The 13,655-nt window shown below is 44.2% G+C and overlaps 1 protein-coding gene across 5 annotated transcripts in view; it reads left to right on the forward strand.

Annotated features, from left to right (window-relative positions):
- The window catches only part of LOC133347352 (transmembrane protein 104-like), a 133,326-nt gene extending 127,303 nt beyond the window's left edge, over positions 1–6,023 (forward strand). For 2 of the 5 annotated variants that reach the window (XM_061559593.1, XM_061559602.1), the window contains exon 10: positions 5,492–6,023. In XM_061559593.1, the coding sequence (XP_061415577.1) occupies positions 5,492–5,683 (192 nt within the window). In that variant the 3' untranslated portion in view covers positions 5,684–6,023. The remainder of the gene's footprint in view (positions 1–5,491) is intronic. The other 3 variants (XM_061559582.1, XM_061559574.1, XM_061559564.1) reach the window with 2 other exon arrangements.
- The last annotated feature ends 7,632 nt before the right edge of the window (positions 6,024–13,655 follow it).

The raw sequence follows: 13,655 nt of genomic DNA on the forward strand, positions 1-13,655 counted from the left end.
CTTCCTTCATCATCGCCTCCAGACGTGGTCAATCCACTGCTGGATGAAGACCTCCCCAAGCCATCTGGACTTTCCTATTGGTGCATTTATTTCATGAAAATAATGAACAGAATTGAATATGCATATACAGTATGCATCTTTATAAACTTGTGATTTTTTTATTACATTTCTCATTCTTATAATTTTTTTTACTATTTCTCACGTTTGTGGTTATTTCTTAATATGGTTTCTCAACTACAAGTCAACCTTTGAAGGGTCACAGTCTCTCGTTCTTCTGTGGGTTTAGGCATTCCGGCCTCTATATGGAGGAGGCCGTTAATATGTTTCTGGCAATGTAAGAAGGCTTGGATAGTGTTGAATATTTTATCACGAGTGAGAGTTCATCCATCGGGTTCAGGGTAGAAATAAAGAATCCTGATAAAAGTATTGATTGCACAGTTGTATCATATATTTTGAATGCTTTCCCACAATTGATTCAAGTCAAGAGACGAATCCATGCACAAAGAAGGCAGACCACTGCGGTGCTCCGTGTGTCACAGAAGGGACACTGGAAGTTATTTTTTCGGAGGACTTCTTCCAGAAAGTCGTTCAAGTCGCCTTCTAATCCTTCACAAAGTTCGCAGCGCGCACTCCCAAACACTCTTGCGATGACATTGTCGCACGACAATCAAACCAATAATTTGTTTATCCTCACATCTGGAATTTATTGGCATCAGGTCATCACCGAGCAGCTGCGCACGAACCGATTTAATGGCTGCCGTCTCCTCGGCAGACATCCTGTAGGCCGCGTTCTTCTTCATAGCTGCCACTCCATCACTGTTGTTCACCATCGGCCATCATCGGTGCAGAGTGTACGTTCACATCGTCGTTTTCTTGTACAGTCATTGGCGACTGGATGGAGACCATGAACCTTCAGTGCTTTAAAACCGCTTCAATCACAGGTGGCTACCATCTTTGTAACCCAGGAGGTCAGCAGTTGCTGGCTACGTGCTGTGACCTCTGAACCACCTCACCGCACCGCAGGTTTTGGCATTTTTAATTGCTCATCCAGCTAATGATCATTTGTGCTGTGTGTTGGATGTGAGACACCAAATCTCCAGCATAGAGAGGTGTGTATATTCAGTAAGATCATTGCGATAGCTTTATTCGCCTCAAGCATACTTGTTGCTTATGTTCAGCGGAGGACGGCTACAGCCATACAATTCAGCGTAACTTCACTTATAGACTGTTTGCTTTTGCGTATTCATCAAGCCAACCAATTTGAATTATCTTCGCATATGAACGTATACCATCCTCTTGAAAGCTTGCTTTAAGTTAATTGCACATGTATTAACTCTACTCGCTATTTGACCTGCTTGCTTCAATGAGCCTGCCAGTTTCTCAGCTTGCCTGCCTGCCAGTGCACGTGCTCTCTGTCTCCCTCTCTGCACATGTTCACATGTTCACATGTTCTCCCAGCTGTATGTCATGCTACCTACCTGTAGCTGAATGGTTTCTTTTTTTTTTTGCTGGAGTTATTTGAAGAAATGTTTAGAGTGTGTTGGCAGTAGTCGTTGTGCTCTATTTTACTCCAACACTTCCTTCTTGTGCCCTCCTGTGTGTGTGCTTGCGTGGACATCTATATATATGTGTGTGGGTAGAGGTACTGTAATCTCTAACCTGGCCACGCACAACATTAGCAGGAAGTGATATCTCAGTGTTCCTCCTAGGTCAACCTGGTACGTTGTGAAACATCACCATTGGCAAGACAAAAGTAGCTGAACTTTGTTCTGGCCACATCGCCACCTCGTGTGCCTTGTTGCTCACGGACAGCACTTGCCCTGATTGTGTATCATGATGTATGGGTGATCTTTGTGTGTGTAAGCTTATTTAAACATTAGAATACAATTTGGATTCAAATTGGATCCAAATGTAACCACATCTTCAGGGCCTCTCCCCACCATTCCAGTCATACGGGGGTTGTTGGACCATACTTTACCACACTGGTCCGTGTGAGTTGCTAAATGATGGTGGGGTGGTCTCTGCGCCCCGACTGCCACTTCATATATCACTCACCGCTGATCTTAGCCATGGTCAGGAATGAAACTAAGGTGGCCGTGTTCACGGCTCTATCCACGGTGCCACCACTTAGATTTCAAATCGTATCTGTCTGCGTATCTGTCAGCACGTCTGTCTTGTGTTTGGCTATGTGGATACAGTGGAGCCATTAGCACAATGGAGCTCTCGACTACGAGATCCCAGCAAAGGTCTTGGGGGATCGCGGTGCAAGGAATATGGCCGGTCTTCCAGACATACTGCCGCTAATGATGCGTGAACGATTGCAAAGATGTGCTCGGGCTCATTTGTCCGAGTGGGTGTGAGCTGATAATGTTAACGGTCAAATTAAATCAAGCAAACCGCAACTTTTGTTCTGAATTCGTTTTGTGCATTTGATATATTGCCATATATCTTTGTACACAAGCTCAGAACGGCTTGCATATTTTATGAAAGAATGACAATGGTGCTTTGCTTTGTAATCCTGTTGGTTGATTCATGTTTTTTTAATAACGTTGATAGTTTTAATTGTTATTTGTGATGATGGGTGGGGAACGGTGGTGCAGTGGTTAGCACATTGCGCTTATGACGCCAGCGAGCTGAGATGAATTCGTGGCGACAGTCGCAGCAGCTCATATCAGTTGAGAGTTACATCTGATCCAGTGGATCCTCCCCCTCCCCTCGTCACCGGCCGACACTGACCAGTGTGGGGAAGTATGGTTAAACAAACTGCGTTGACCACCACAGCTTTAGAAATCCTTAATCCGGCAATGTTTTTACGACAATAGGTTTTACCCTGTCTGGCAATAAAACAGCTTTGTCAAGATGTTAAAACACCAAACAGAATCCTTATTCAATGAGTCCTGTCACTGCATCAACACACACACAGCACTTGTGGTGGTGAACATGCAAACACAAGACACGCTCTGGTAGTCTTTGATGCACTGTCTCTGAAACTGATTGGTCTCTAATAAAACAGCTGTGTCAAGATGTTCAAACACCAAACAAGTACGCCCAAGTGCTGTGTGTGTGGTTGATGCAGACAGGACTCCTTGACTAAGGATTCTTGACACAGTTGTTTTATTGCCGGGAAGGGTAGAAGCTGTTGTTATATTTTAATACTGGAAAGAAAGGTCCCACATTATAGCAATGTTTTTACAAAGTGCTATATAATTTTGTTTTGAATTATGTATTGATGACGACAATGCGATGGCATCTTTAGAGGTGTTGATAGTTGCGTAATATTAATGTTCGTGGTGATAAAAATTACTGTCACGTAAATTACGTCGTGCATTCGTTTGCTGATGTAAACGTTGTAAGTCGTGTGTTGCTATCTAAATGACACGAGCAATGGTCTTTAGATAAAATTATTTTGAGCTGCGCAATTATATTGGTGGGTGAGATTCTGCGACTCTCCACTCTGCTACATGTTGTGGTGCTCTGGTTAGCCCACTGGCAGTTGAAACAATTATTTTACCCCCCACCCCTTCTGTCCACCCAACTATTAGGAAGCCACTGTAGCTATGCACTGTTACATCTAGATTGAAAACGAGTTTCCTTAAAACTGCTTTTTGTGTTTAGTTTATTGTCCTTCCCCTACAGCTCCAATTAGTACGGTGCGAAAGAAGTTGAACACGGATATGTTTAAATGGGTACGTCACAGGTCGTCCATCGGCAGCTCACGTGTGGTGGCGAGGGTAAAGTGGGGGTGACTCCCATCCCTTCCAAGACTTGGCAGCGTGGAAGAGTGGGCAAGAACACCATCCAGAGAATCTCTCGAGATCTCCTGCGTGCTCGTAGAGGCAGGCTCGTCTGCCAGCACTTGCAGTGAGCGAGCAATTACAAGGTGGCACCTTTACCGCTGGTAATTCATGGAGCTCCTTGTATCGCCGGCACAATGATCAATATAAAGATCCCCTGGATAGCCTTAACACACGAGGGGTGGGTGGCCAACACCACGCCCGGCTGCCTTGGTCTCACTAGTGGCGACGTTTACACACCGCATCCGTTACTTATTTGAGGCTGAGTCGACCTCGGGGAGGCCCAGGACCGGTTCAGATAATCGTCACTGCTGTTGGTGGCAGTGAGCAGGAATTGAACTCGGGTTGCCGGGTTCGGATCGCAGCGCGGTAACCACTACACTACCGCTGCGCACACACGAGCACACAACAACAACAACAACCGCCATTCGCCACTAAGTGGCGGTGACGTCACCACGACGCTTGTGCCAGGCCATGTGCACCTTGAGGCCACGTAAAGTGTCGAACGCCCGCTGGCAGGAGGTCACGGGGCAGACCCAGGTGCCACGGGTCGACTGACTGAGATGACCGAGATGACTGGCTGATGCACCACCTGTGCCCCCTACTGTACTAATTTGTTGTGCTTTAGCCACCCGGCGCTCCGCTCATTGTTGTGAGCGTCGCTCCTCCGCCCTCCGTTGTTGTTGGAGGGCGACTGCCTCCAACTGCCCAGTAGCGTCCTTCACGAGCCTCCTCCACAGAGGCCGATCTTGACACCGCTGGTACCAGTCATCGGCAAGTCCACTCAGCTCCACGTCCTCTTGTACCACATCACTCCATCTCTTCTCTAGCCCGTGCCGCGCCCGTTTAGCCCCCTCGATCCGGCCGAACAAAAGCTGTTTAGGAATGCGGTGGCTGGGCATGCGGGCTACATGACCCAGCCAACGCAGCCTTGCCTGCCGGAGGAGCTCACCGATGGGACTTTGCCCAGATCTTTCAAGGATCTTTCCAGGATTTTAAAGATCTGGGCACGAGCACACATGCACACACGCACACACGCACGTACACACGCGCACACGCGAGCACGCACTGCGGCACGTGACAACACCAGCCCATAACGCACACGCGCCACTTTGACCCATACCCACCGTGCCGGGGGAAATCGGCAAACCTAATCATGCTAAAAACGACCGCCCGCATACGTTTATTTGGTGTGCTCTCCCCTCCATGTTAATTTGCACAGCCCAGGTTGGGGGGGGGGGGGCATGAGGTTTGGCATGGGGAGTCAGCGGACAGCTCCGACACCTCCTGAAACAAGAAAAAAACAAAGCCCAAAGTGGCTTTGTCTAATTAATGTCGCTCTGTTCAACCAAACGTGTTTGCCTCAGCCCGGTTCAGTGTGTTTAACCCTGCGCTGCTTGCAGGGACAAGTAAAACAATCTCAAATCCTGCAGCTCTGTGCTTGTGCTTGCTCCGTTGGCGTGTCCAATCTGGTGGGATGGGAGCACGTTCTGGCTTTGTAGAACGCTGGGTCACTTGGAAGGCAAATGTGCCGACTATTATTGCACAGCCCTTGCGTTGAATCGAATGCTTGTGTTGTATATGTTCAGCGTTAGTGGTTGGTGCAAGGTATGCCTGTGGGTAAAATGAAAAATAGTTAATGACTGCCTAATTAGGGGGTTTTACTGAGCTCGCTGTGCGTGTTGTTTTCACCACAGGCAGCCTTTCTCCTCCTCCTGGGCCCATTCACCTTTTTCAACGTGCAAAAGACAAAGTACCTGCAGATCCTCACGACGCTAATGAGGTGGATCGGTAAGCATCGGCTACCTGTGTCGGCACGACACACCCTGTGGATATTTAAGACGTGTGCTTTTATTCGTGCGCTTAATTCTTGGCCCTCCGTTGCGTGAGTACCGTCTGTGAGTGCATCCAGGGTGTTAATGTGGAAATGTAACAAAAGCATCAGATAATCCAGTCCACCAACTCGGGGCTGAATAACTTTATCTCTAGTCCACTGTAAGGGATATTAGTTTAATTCTTGAAATCTTTTCCATTGCTTTGCTATTCTATTATCAAGAAGAAGAGCAGCATTTAGTGTATCTCTCACTGCGTTGTAGTTGTAATGAGTAAACATTTAACAGAAAGGCAAAAGGTAATATTTTAGTTTTTTACTTAAAACTTTTTTGACTGCAGGAATTCATATTATTTGGTTCTTTCGGTAAAGTCACAGAGATAGAAAAATATAATGATAATTAAATGATAAAAGTGAGCGTACTGGCAGTCTATAATGTAGACTGTAGCCAAGTAGAACAAAAACACAAAAACCACGACGTTTCGATTACAACACAAGCGGTCGACAGCTTGTGTTGTAATCGAAACGTCGTGGTTTTTGTATTTTTTTACTGAAAGAACCAGAATAAGTCTACATTATAGACTTCCAGTACGCTTACTCAGGTTCAGTTTAATAACCATTGCTACAGTTTACATTATAGACTGCCAGTACGCTCACCAGCTTAAAAACCAGGCTACAGTCTACCAGGCTACAGTCTACATTATAGACTGCCAGTACGCTCACTTTTATTATTTTATTTTGTTTATTTTTTCTTCTATCAACGTGACTTTAACGAAAGAACCAAAGACTATCATATTTTTGCTCTTGTTGTAACGTTTAGGTTCACAGCTTTTTTGATTGATCAATCATTCGTGATCTCATTACTTTAATTGAAGTCAAGTCATTTACAAATCTTTTGGTGAAATAAGCTTTTTAAGAGGTTTGATTAAACTTTTGCGACACTTGAGAGCAACTATTTTGTATAAACTTGCCAGGAAATAATTTAAGACATTCACACAATTTTAGTTAATAGACACATATGAAATATAAATTAGCGTGATCATTTGCAATGAAGTATTTGTAATTGCCACGGCTAACATCAGTGGCGAGTCTTATCTGAATTATTCCTAGACCCCAACCTGCCCCCACCCTTTTCACGAACTCAAACTGACCAGTGTGGTGAAGTATGGTCAATCAATGCCCATGACCAACACAGCATGGGGAGGTCTGCACTCACGAGCGGATTGATGCAAGGATGTGAAATGTCTTATTGTTATCTCAAATAATGTATTTGTCAATGTACTTAAATGTTTATGGAACTTTGAACAACTCGCCTTTCTTCAGCCTTGTTGGTACTTGTGTTTTTCTGTTGCTTATAACTGGAGACACATTTAGTGCAGAGATTACAAAAGCATTTTTCTAGTTTGCAGTGTTCCTATCTTGAAGTGAACTACCAATCCTAGTGTACGCAACCACCACGCACTGTGTATGTTTGTGTATATATGCACATACACTCGTCTCATTTACACCCACACCACTCATCTGCTTTATGAAATATGAAGAGAAAATTCATCGTATTCAGGGTGTTTCTTTGCGAGCCTCGTAAAAATGCCCTTTCTCTCTGGCGTGAGATGGCATATGTTTTATTCCGAGTCGCTGTGAACAACTCCCCACAAGCGACGGACCCTTGAAGTTTTTTTGTTTTCCCCCGTTTACCCAAAAAATAAATGAGTGTACGTGTGCGGTCCCATCCTCCGCTCACCGCAGTGTGAACTTACTGCTGCCACATCCGTTAGCAAGAGTGGCGCAGCGTGCGGGCAATGAGTCGGGGGGGCTCCCACGCAGGGTGCGCCGCTGTGCAGGGAAGCCGCGTGTGCCGGAGTGCCACCCACTAGAGGAAAATACGTAAATGGTCGTGAAAAACTTCGTCATCGTCATCACTGACGACGCGTGCTGTGTACCTCTGCCATTTCTGGCTCTGTACGGAATACCGTACCAGCTTGGCTCAGGAAGGGGCAGTTTACAGCAGTTATGATTCTGTGATTATTATTATTATTCAAAACGTGGCCACGACACGTTCACCCGCTTTGGTGAACACGTTCTCTCTTTGTCCACACGGTTCACCACCCACTGTTCATGGCTCATATTTGCTGCCGCCTGCGTCGTGCATAATGTGATGAGGTCTCAGGTTGCCTTCGACCCTGCGGACCCTACAATTGGGGTGACATCACTAAACATGAGGTCACGCAGCCAGCAACAGAGTATAATAATACAAACACAAACTAAGCTTACTATCAAAGTCAACTGGAATATGTATTCGATAGAACACGTGCTTCCAAACTCTCCCGGGGAGCATTGTGTTAACATACTTTACGAATGGTTTTGTTTTATGTAGAAAAGGAACTAATAATAGTGATTTAATAAAATTAATATATTTCGTGGACATTTTTTCCCCCAATTGATTTTTTGAAAATGATTGCATGGTAATCCAGAGTAATTGGTTGTCAAAACATAATTAAACCATTCTTCGTGTCTTTTCTAACTTCATATTATGTCTGTAATGAAACGACTGATAGCTGCTTAGCATGACACTTGTTCTTCCTGCTTCACGTAACCCGACTTGGTGGCCAGTGTAATTTATTCCACATCTAATGTAATTCATAGAATATAATTTTAATTTATGTATCATTTAAATGTTTCCCAGCACATTGTATAGGAGTAACACATAGAATTTCCTTGTTCCAATGTTGAAGAATGTACACGTATATTTGTAGGGCATAACTCATTGTATTTTCTCTGTTCTTGAGTTTGTGTTTTTTCTAACAGTTGCACTAAATATATGTTGTTGATCGGAATTTTTATCTTTTCGATAAATGATATTTATCTCAGCAGGAAGAGCCCAATACGTAGTGAGGCTCTCTTTCATGGGCATCCTGTGATGGTACAGATCACAGTTACAATCATCGTTACATTGGTCACAATCCAAACAGTATCGGTTCATGCTTTACATGTATGTATCTATGTTGAACTTCTTTTGCACTGTACTTAGCCAACCCTGCTAGTTGGCTATGTATGTACTTGTTCAAAGAAGAGGGAACCGGATGAAAATGTAAATTATACATTTTTTAAAATAGCTAAAAAAATCATAAAAAAAAAATCCAGTCAGTAACGTTGAACTGTAAAGTGTGATCCACACAGAATCGGGCTTCTGCTTCTCTGCCGATTATTGATTACGGCCACATCTATGGAGGAACTTGAGCTTTATTGCTCACCACAAGACGTGCTCAGAATGTGGTAAACGCGTCTCATTCATCCTTCACGCAGTTTGATTTGTCCCACGTGTGTGCCACGGTAGAATTGTCTGCTCCGCTTTGCCTCACGGAGGTCAATGCAGATGAGTGTTGTGTAGGATGAAAATAACCAGTTCTTACAAAAAGCATGTGTTTTACGCAGTTAAATGTCCATCTCACGTTCAGTGTTATTTCTGGTATTTGTCCTGGTGGCAAGGGTTAACGTGGTGCGTGTGTAATGGATTGGTGGTTACGAGGTCTCGCCCACGTTCTGGGGAATTGACCCCATCCTATCAGACTTACAACTTTCGTGACTGCAGGAATTGATATTCTTGGTTCTTTCGGTAAAGTCACGTGACTTTACCGAAAGAACCAAGAATATGACCCATCCTGTCACTCGATAAAATGAGGACCACCTAGTGGCAAGTAGAAAGTGGTTGCTGTGTGGGCAAAGTGGTACTTGCCATGGGAATGCTGGAATGTCTCCACTGCTGGAATGTCTCCACTGCTGGCTGAGGGGCTACCGTCAGAGGTGAGTGGCGCTCTCGGGTGCTTGTCAAGACACTTTGCATTCCACATGTAAGATGTGAGGAAATATTAACATTTGAATCTTATTGGGTCATGTGATCGTGAACGTATTACGTACGACACATCATCACACAAACTTGAAAACATTTATTTTTACACACGACTAGATGTGTGTATTGTGAGCTTAAAAGTGAATGTACACCACTACGATTAAACACATATGTGGAAGAACAATTATGTAAATCAACAACTGTTATTATTGGTTAAGTAAAGGTGGCCGGACGGTTCAGGGCTGATAGCAAAGAGGCGGTACTGCTGAGAAATGGGGTTGAATTCTGAGTAGCTACCCACGATGGAATTGGCCAAACCTCCCAATGCAGAATGCTCTTGAACAAGAGTTGACACTAAATCAGGCTTTGCTGGATGAACAAAGGGCATTGCTGTTATGCCACGACTTAGTGACTGGACTGAGACCATCAAATGAACTACACTTGAGTCTGGTTTAAGCACAGATGGCTCTTTGGATTAGAACACAGGCCTCAGTGGTGCTGGCTCAGAGTGTTGTGACATCAGCATTGTCCCATGAGCCAGCCACCCGCTTTTGTTCGCAGGGCCGAGTGCGCACTCCTCGCTGTCCAGAGCTCTTGGCGCAAGGCTGTTTTTCGTTCCCAGCCTGGCACACTTGTTCGACCCCACTGTGCATCAATACCATACAAAGTCGCTTTTATGTGCCCATGTTTTCTTGTCGTTCACCCATCGCAACATGCAATGATTGACAAACTATTTTTGTTCGAAATATGCCAGAGTGATAAAGTTATGGTTCCCATTACGAAGTTTTGCAGAAAGCACTATTCTTCCAAAGCCGGGCTCTTTGCCGTCATGTGAAGTGTTAATATAATTTACCAGTTGGTCAGTGCATTTCCTTTTAGAGAAATGCATTGTTAATCTTTCATCATTACGTGCATATGGCCCTCCACATGAAAGGCTGTCCTCCGCCTTCTCGGCACCATTTCTTCTGTGTCTCACGAAGAGCCTTTGAAATAATAAGTCTCTCTCTCCTTTCAGCCAATTCGGAATTCATGGACCAGACATTTTCTGAGACATTCTAAGGATTAAAGTATTCAGACTCGCATTGTTACCCCATCCGTCATATGTATATATATCATCGCATTGCTCTTCTCTTAAATGTTAAGGGTTAGTGCATGCACACTTTGAATATACTTTGCTTGAAAGGTTTTGGCTATCTACTGCAGGGGTGCCCATACTTTGTTTTTCTATCAAGGACCGACTTGATCGACATGCTGATGGCCATTGGCCACGTAGATAGAATACATGGAGATATAAATATAAGAGATGTATTCATAAGGGCTGTGGGAGATTTTCGAGTCGCACAGGATAAGGATGTGTTCAGAAGAGAGAGCGAGAGAGCTAGGAAACGCGAGATGGAATCGAGATGTATTCATGCGAGATAGGAGAGATGAGAGATGGAGTAGGCAGCTGCCGTATTCATAAGAGAGCTATGAAAGAGGGGGAGTGAGAGGTAAAATAGGGGGCGTATTCACAGGAGATATGAGAGAGAGAGAAGAAAGGTGTTTAATTTGTAAGCGAGGATGAAAGAGAGCTAGGATAAAGATGTAATCAGGCGAGAGGGGTGTAGTGAGATGCAGAGCATGAGCACAACACTCGCAGCCAAAGTATTCACTCCGTGTGCCCGCACCCCCACCAACCACGACTCCCCAACGAACCCCACCCCTCCCACATCACTTCCCTCCTGAGCCCCTTATGGAGACGAGGAACATTCCATTAATATATCGCACCAGCGTACGATTAATTATTTTTCATAACAATAAACTATTTCACACATTTCTGTGCATGTGTCATTAATAATTTCACACAAACGTGTGAAATTATGTAGTTTATTATTTCCGTGGCAGTGCTGCAGCAGCAGGCCACCTTTGATAGTGCCTTGCATCGATGCCTGCTGCCAGATTAAATGAGCTCCCGGGTGATTTGGCCCGTGGGCCACAGTTGAGACAGCCCTGGCCTATGGTATATCTGTAGCATGTGTGCATGTTTATGTGTATGGCACTAATTAGTCCTTCTGTGGGCTTCACCTCTCTCTCTCTCATGCTGATGAATGCCTAATGACTATCTTGAAGACACATATTGGCTGAAAGATTGAGCAGTATATGTCTACGAGTAAACTATTCCATTTATGATTCATAATTGATTTTGGAGTTAGGCCACGTAGTGATCCAATTACACACCAGACAGCCAAACAATATAATTGTCACGTGTACGAGTGTTTAATGCGCCTATTATTATTATTATCATCGTTTCAGCTCACTGATAAGTTGAGCAACAGTTCTCACAACCGAAGTTAGCAATTGGATACGACGTTTCATTTGTAACGATGTCAAATCTCATCTCTACGTGTCAATTTAGCCATGCATTTATTTAGCATTTACTTATTCTGCACGTATACATCAAGTTCAAGAGGTCATCATTGCACTGGCTTTGATGTCACTTGAACCTTGGGAATGCTTCCTGCCTTTTGCTAGATCCGCAGCTTTTGCAGAGCTGACACGTGAAAATAAATCATTTAAACTGCCAGCACTTGCAGTAGGCCATATTCACGTTTAAATGTTAGTGCAATTGCATAAAGCTGCGTCTTTATTTTTAAGACGGCTATCTTTCTCAGCATAATGTTTGCTCTTCTTAATGGTTACTCTTTCCAGCTTCAACAATAATTCACGGAGCATCCCAAAATAGAAAAGCAAAATGTTTAGTCTCAGAACTGTTTATAAAATTGGAAATTTGTAATTTAACATTGCATTGTTAAGGGGCTATATTCGAAACAGTGTCAATCAACTACAATAGGTGGTTATTCTCGGCAGTGATCGATATACAAATGCTTCAATCGGTGCATTTAATATATACTTTTGGTGACCCCGCTAATGGATGCATTAGGTCGAGGAAATGATAAAAGTTATAGCTGGACTCTCAGGAATCCTGCCTCACCACATGGCTCTATCATGCTGCCGAAACAAAAACCAACCTGACTGTGGTATTGCGACTGGTTATTCAGCAACTTGGTAATTAATCACCAAGGGGCTGTGGGTTGTTGTTTAACAAATAAGACAATATATCGGCGGTGTTCCATTTTCTAAAGTGATTTATATTTCAATAACAGTACGTTGCCTGCAACATGTCAACTCCTTGCGGCTTTATTTTAACAGCTTGGGCTTCGTCCAAAACACCTGGCAACAGTTTACAAAATGAGTGGGTGCGCATTCGCTTGAGCCAGAGGTCGCTGGTTCCATCTCCTGGCATGGCAGCTAAACCAACGGTGCACGTTTCTAAATTCCTCCTCCTGCCTCTGTGCACCTCGCAGAATAAAAGGGTTACACCACAGTCAGTCGATAGGTCACATGTGGTGGTGTAAAGTGTGGGTACTCGAATCCCTTTGGAGACATTTTGCAAGGTTGGAAGAAGATGCAGAAACAGCCCCGGGAGGAGCTCCGTGACAGCTCCATCCAAGTGGAGGTCCTCCGATGAGCAGTGAGGTGAGCAAGCGATGTCAGGGCTGCACCGTCACCTAACAACGTGATGTTGTGCTTAGTGGTCGTGATTCTTGGTAGCGAGGGTAATTCTGTGAACCGCTAAGCCTGTGGATGTCTGATCGAGAGACCAGATCCTGCCATGGGAAAGGGGAATTCCCACCAGTGACTCAGGGCCACGAATGAAGATGAGCGCTGCTCAACACTCACTTAGGCAGAGAGACATATCTTTTGGACACACCGAAGGGTGACGCTGGAGAGAGTTTTCAGTTCGTATTCCAACGTGACTTGACATTTTATTGGATTTGATATGTAGGAATGGCAATCATAGTATACGGACAGTTTTGCATACAGACAAAACTTTGAAAGCCGCTCAGAGGCACGGATGCCAGCTCAAAGTTAAATACAAATGTATATTTAAATGTCTGGGTTTCTGTATTCTTACATAAGTAGAGAATGGTAGCAAATTGTATTTTGTACAATCAACCCTCAGATTATAGTCTTTGGGTCTTTCGGTAAAGTCACGTAGATGGGTTCAAATTAATACAAATAAAATAAACAAAAAACTACGACGTTCCGATCATTAAACAATCGATCGTCATCCTCCTGACGAGGAGAATGACGATCGACACGTCGTTGTTCTTTGTTTATTTATTTTATTAATGTGAACCCA

The sequence above is a fragment of the Lethenteron reissneri genome, chromosome 3, assembly GCF_015708825.2.
Source record: "Lethenteron reissneri isolate LAM-NWPU_2019-01 chromosome 3, ASM1570882v1, whole genome shotgun sequence".
NCBI classification, from domain to species: domain Eukaryota; kingdom Metazoa; phylum Chordata; class Hyperoartia; order Petromyzontiformes; family Petromyzontidae; genus Lethenteron; species Lethenteron reissneri.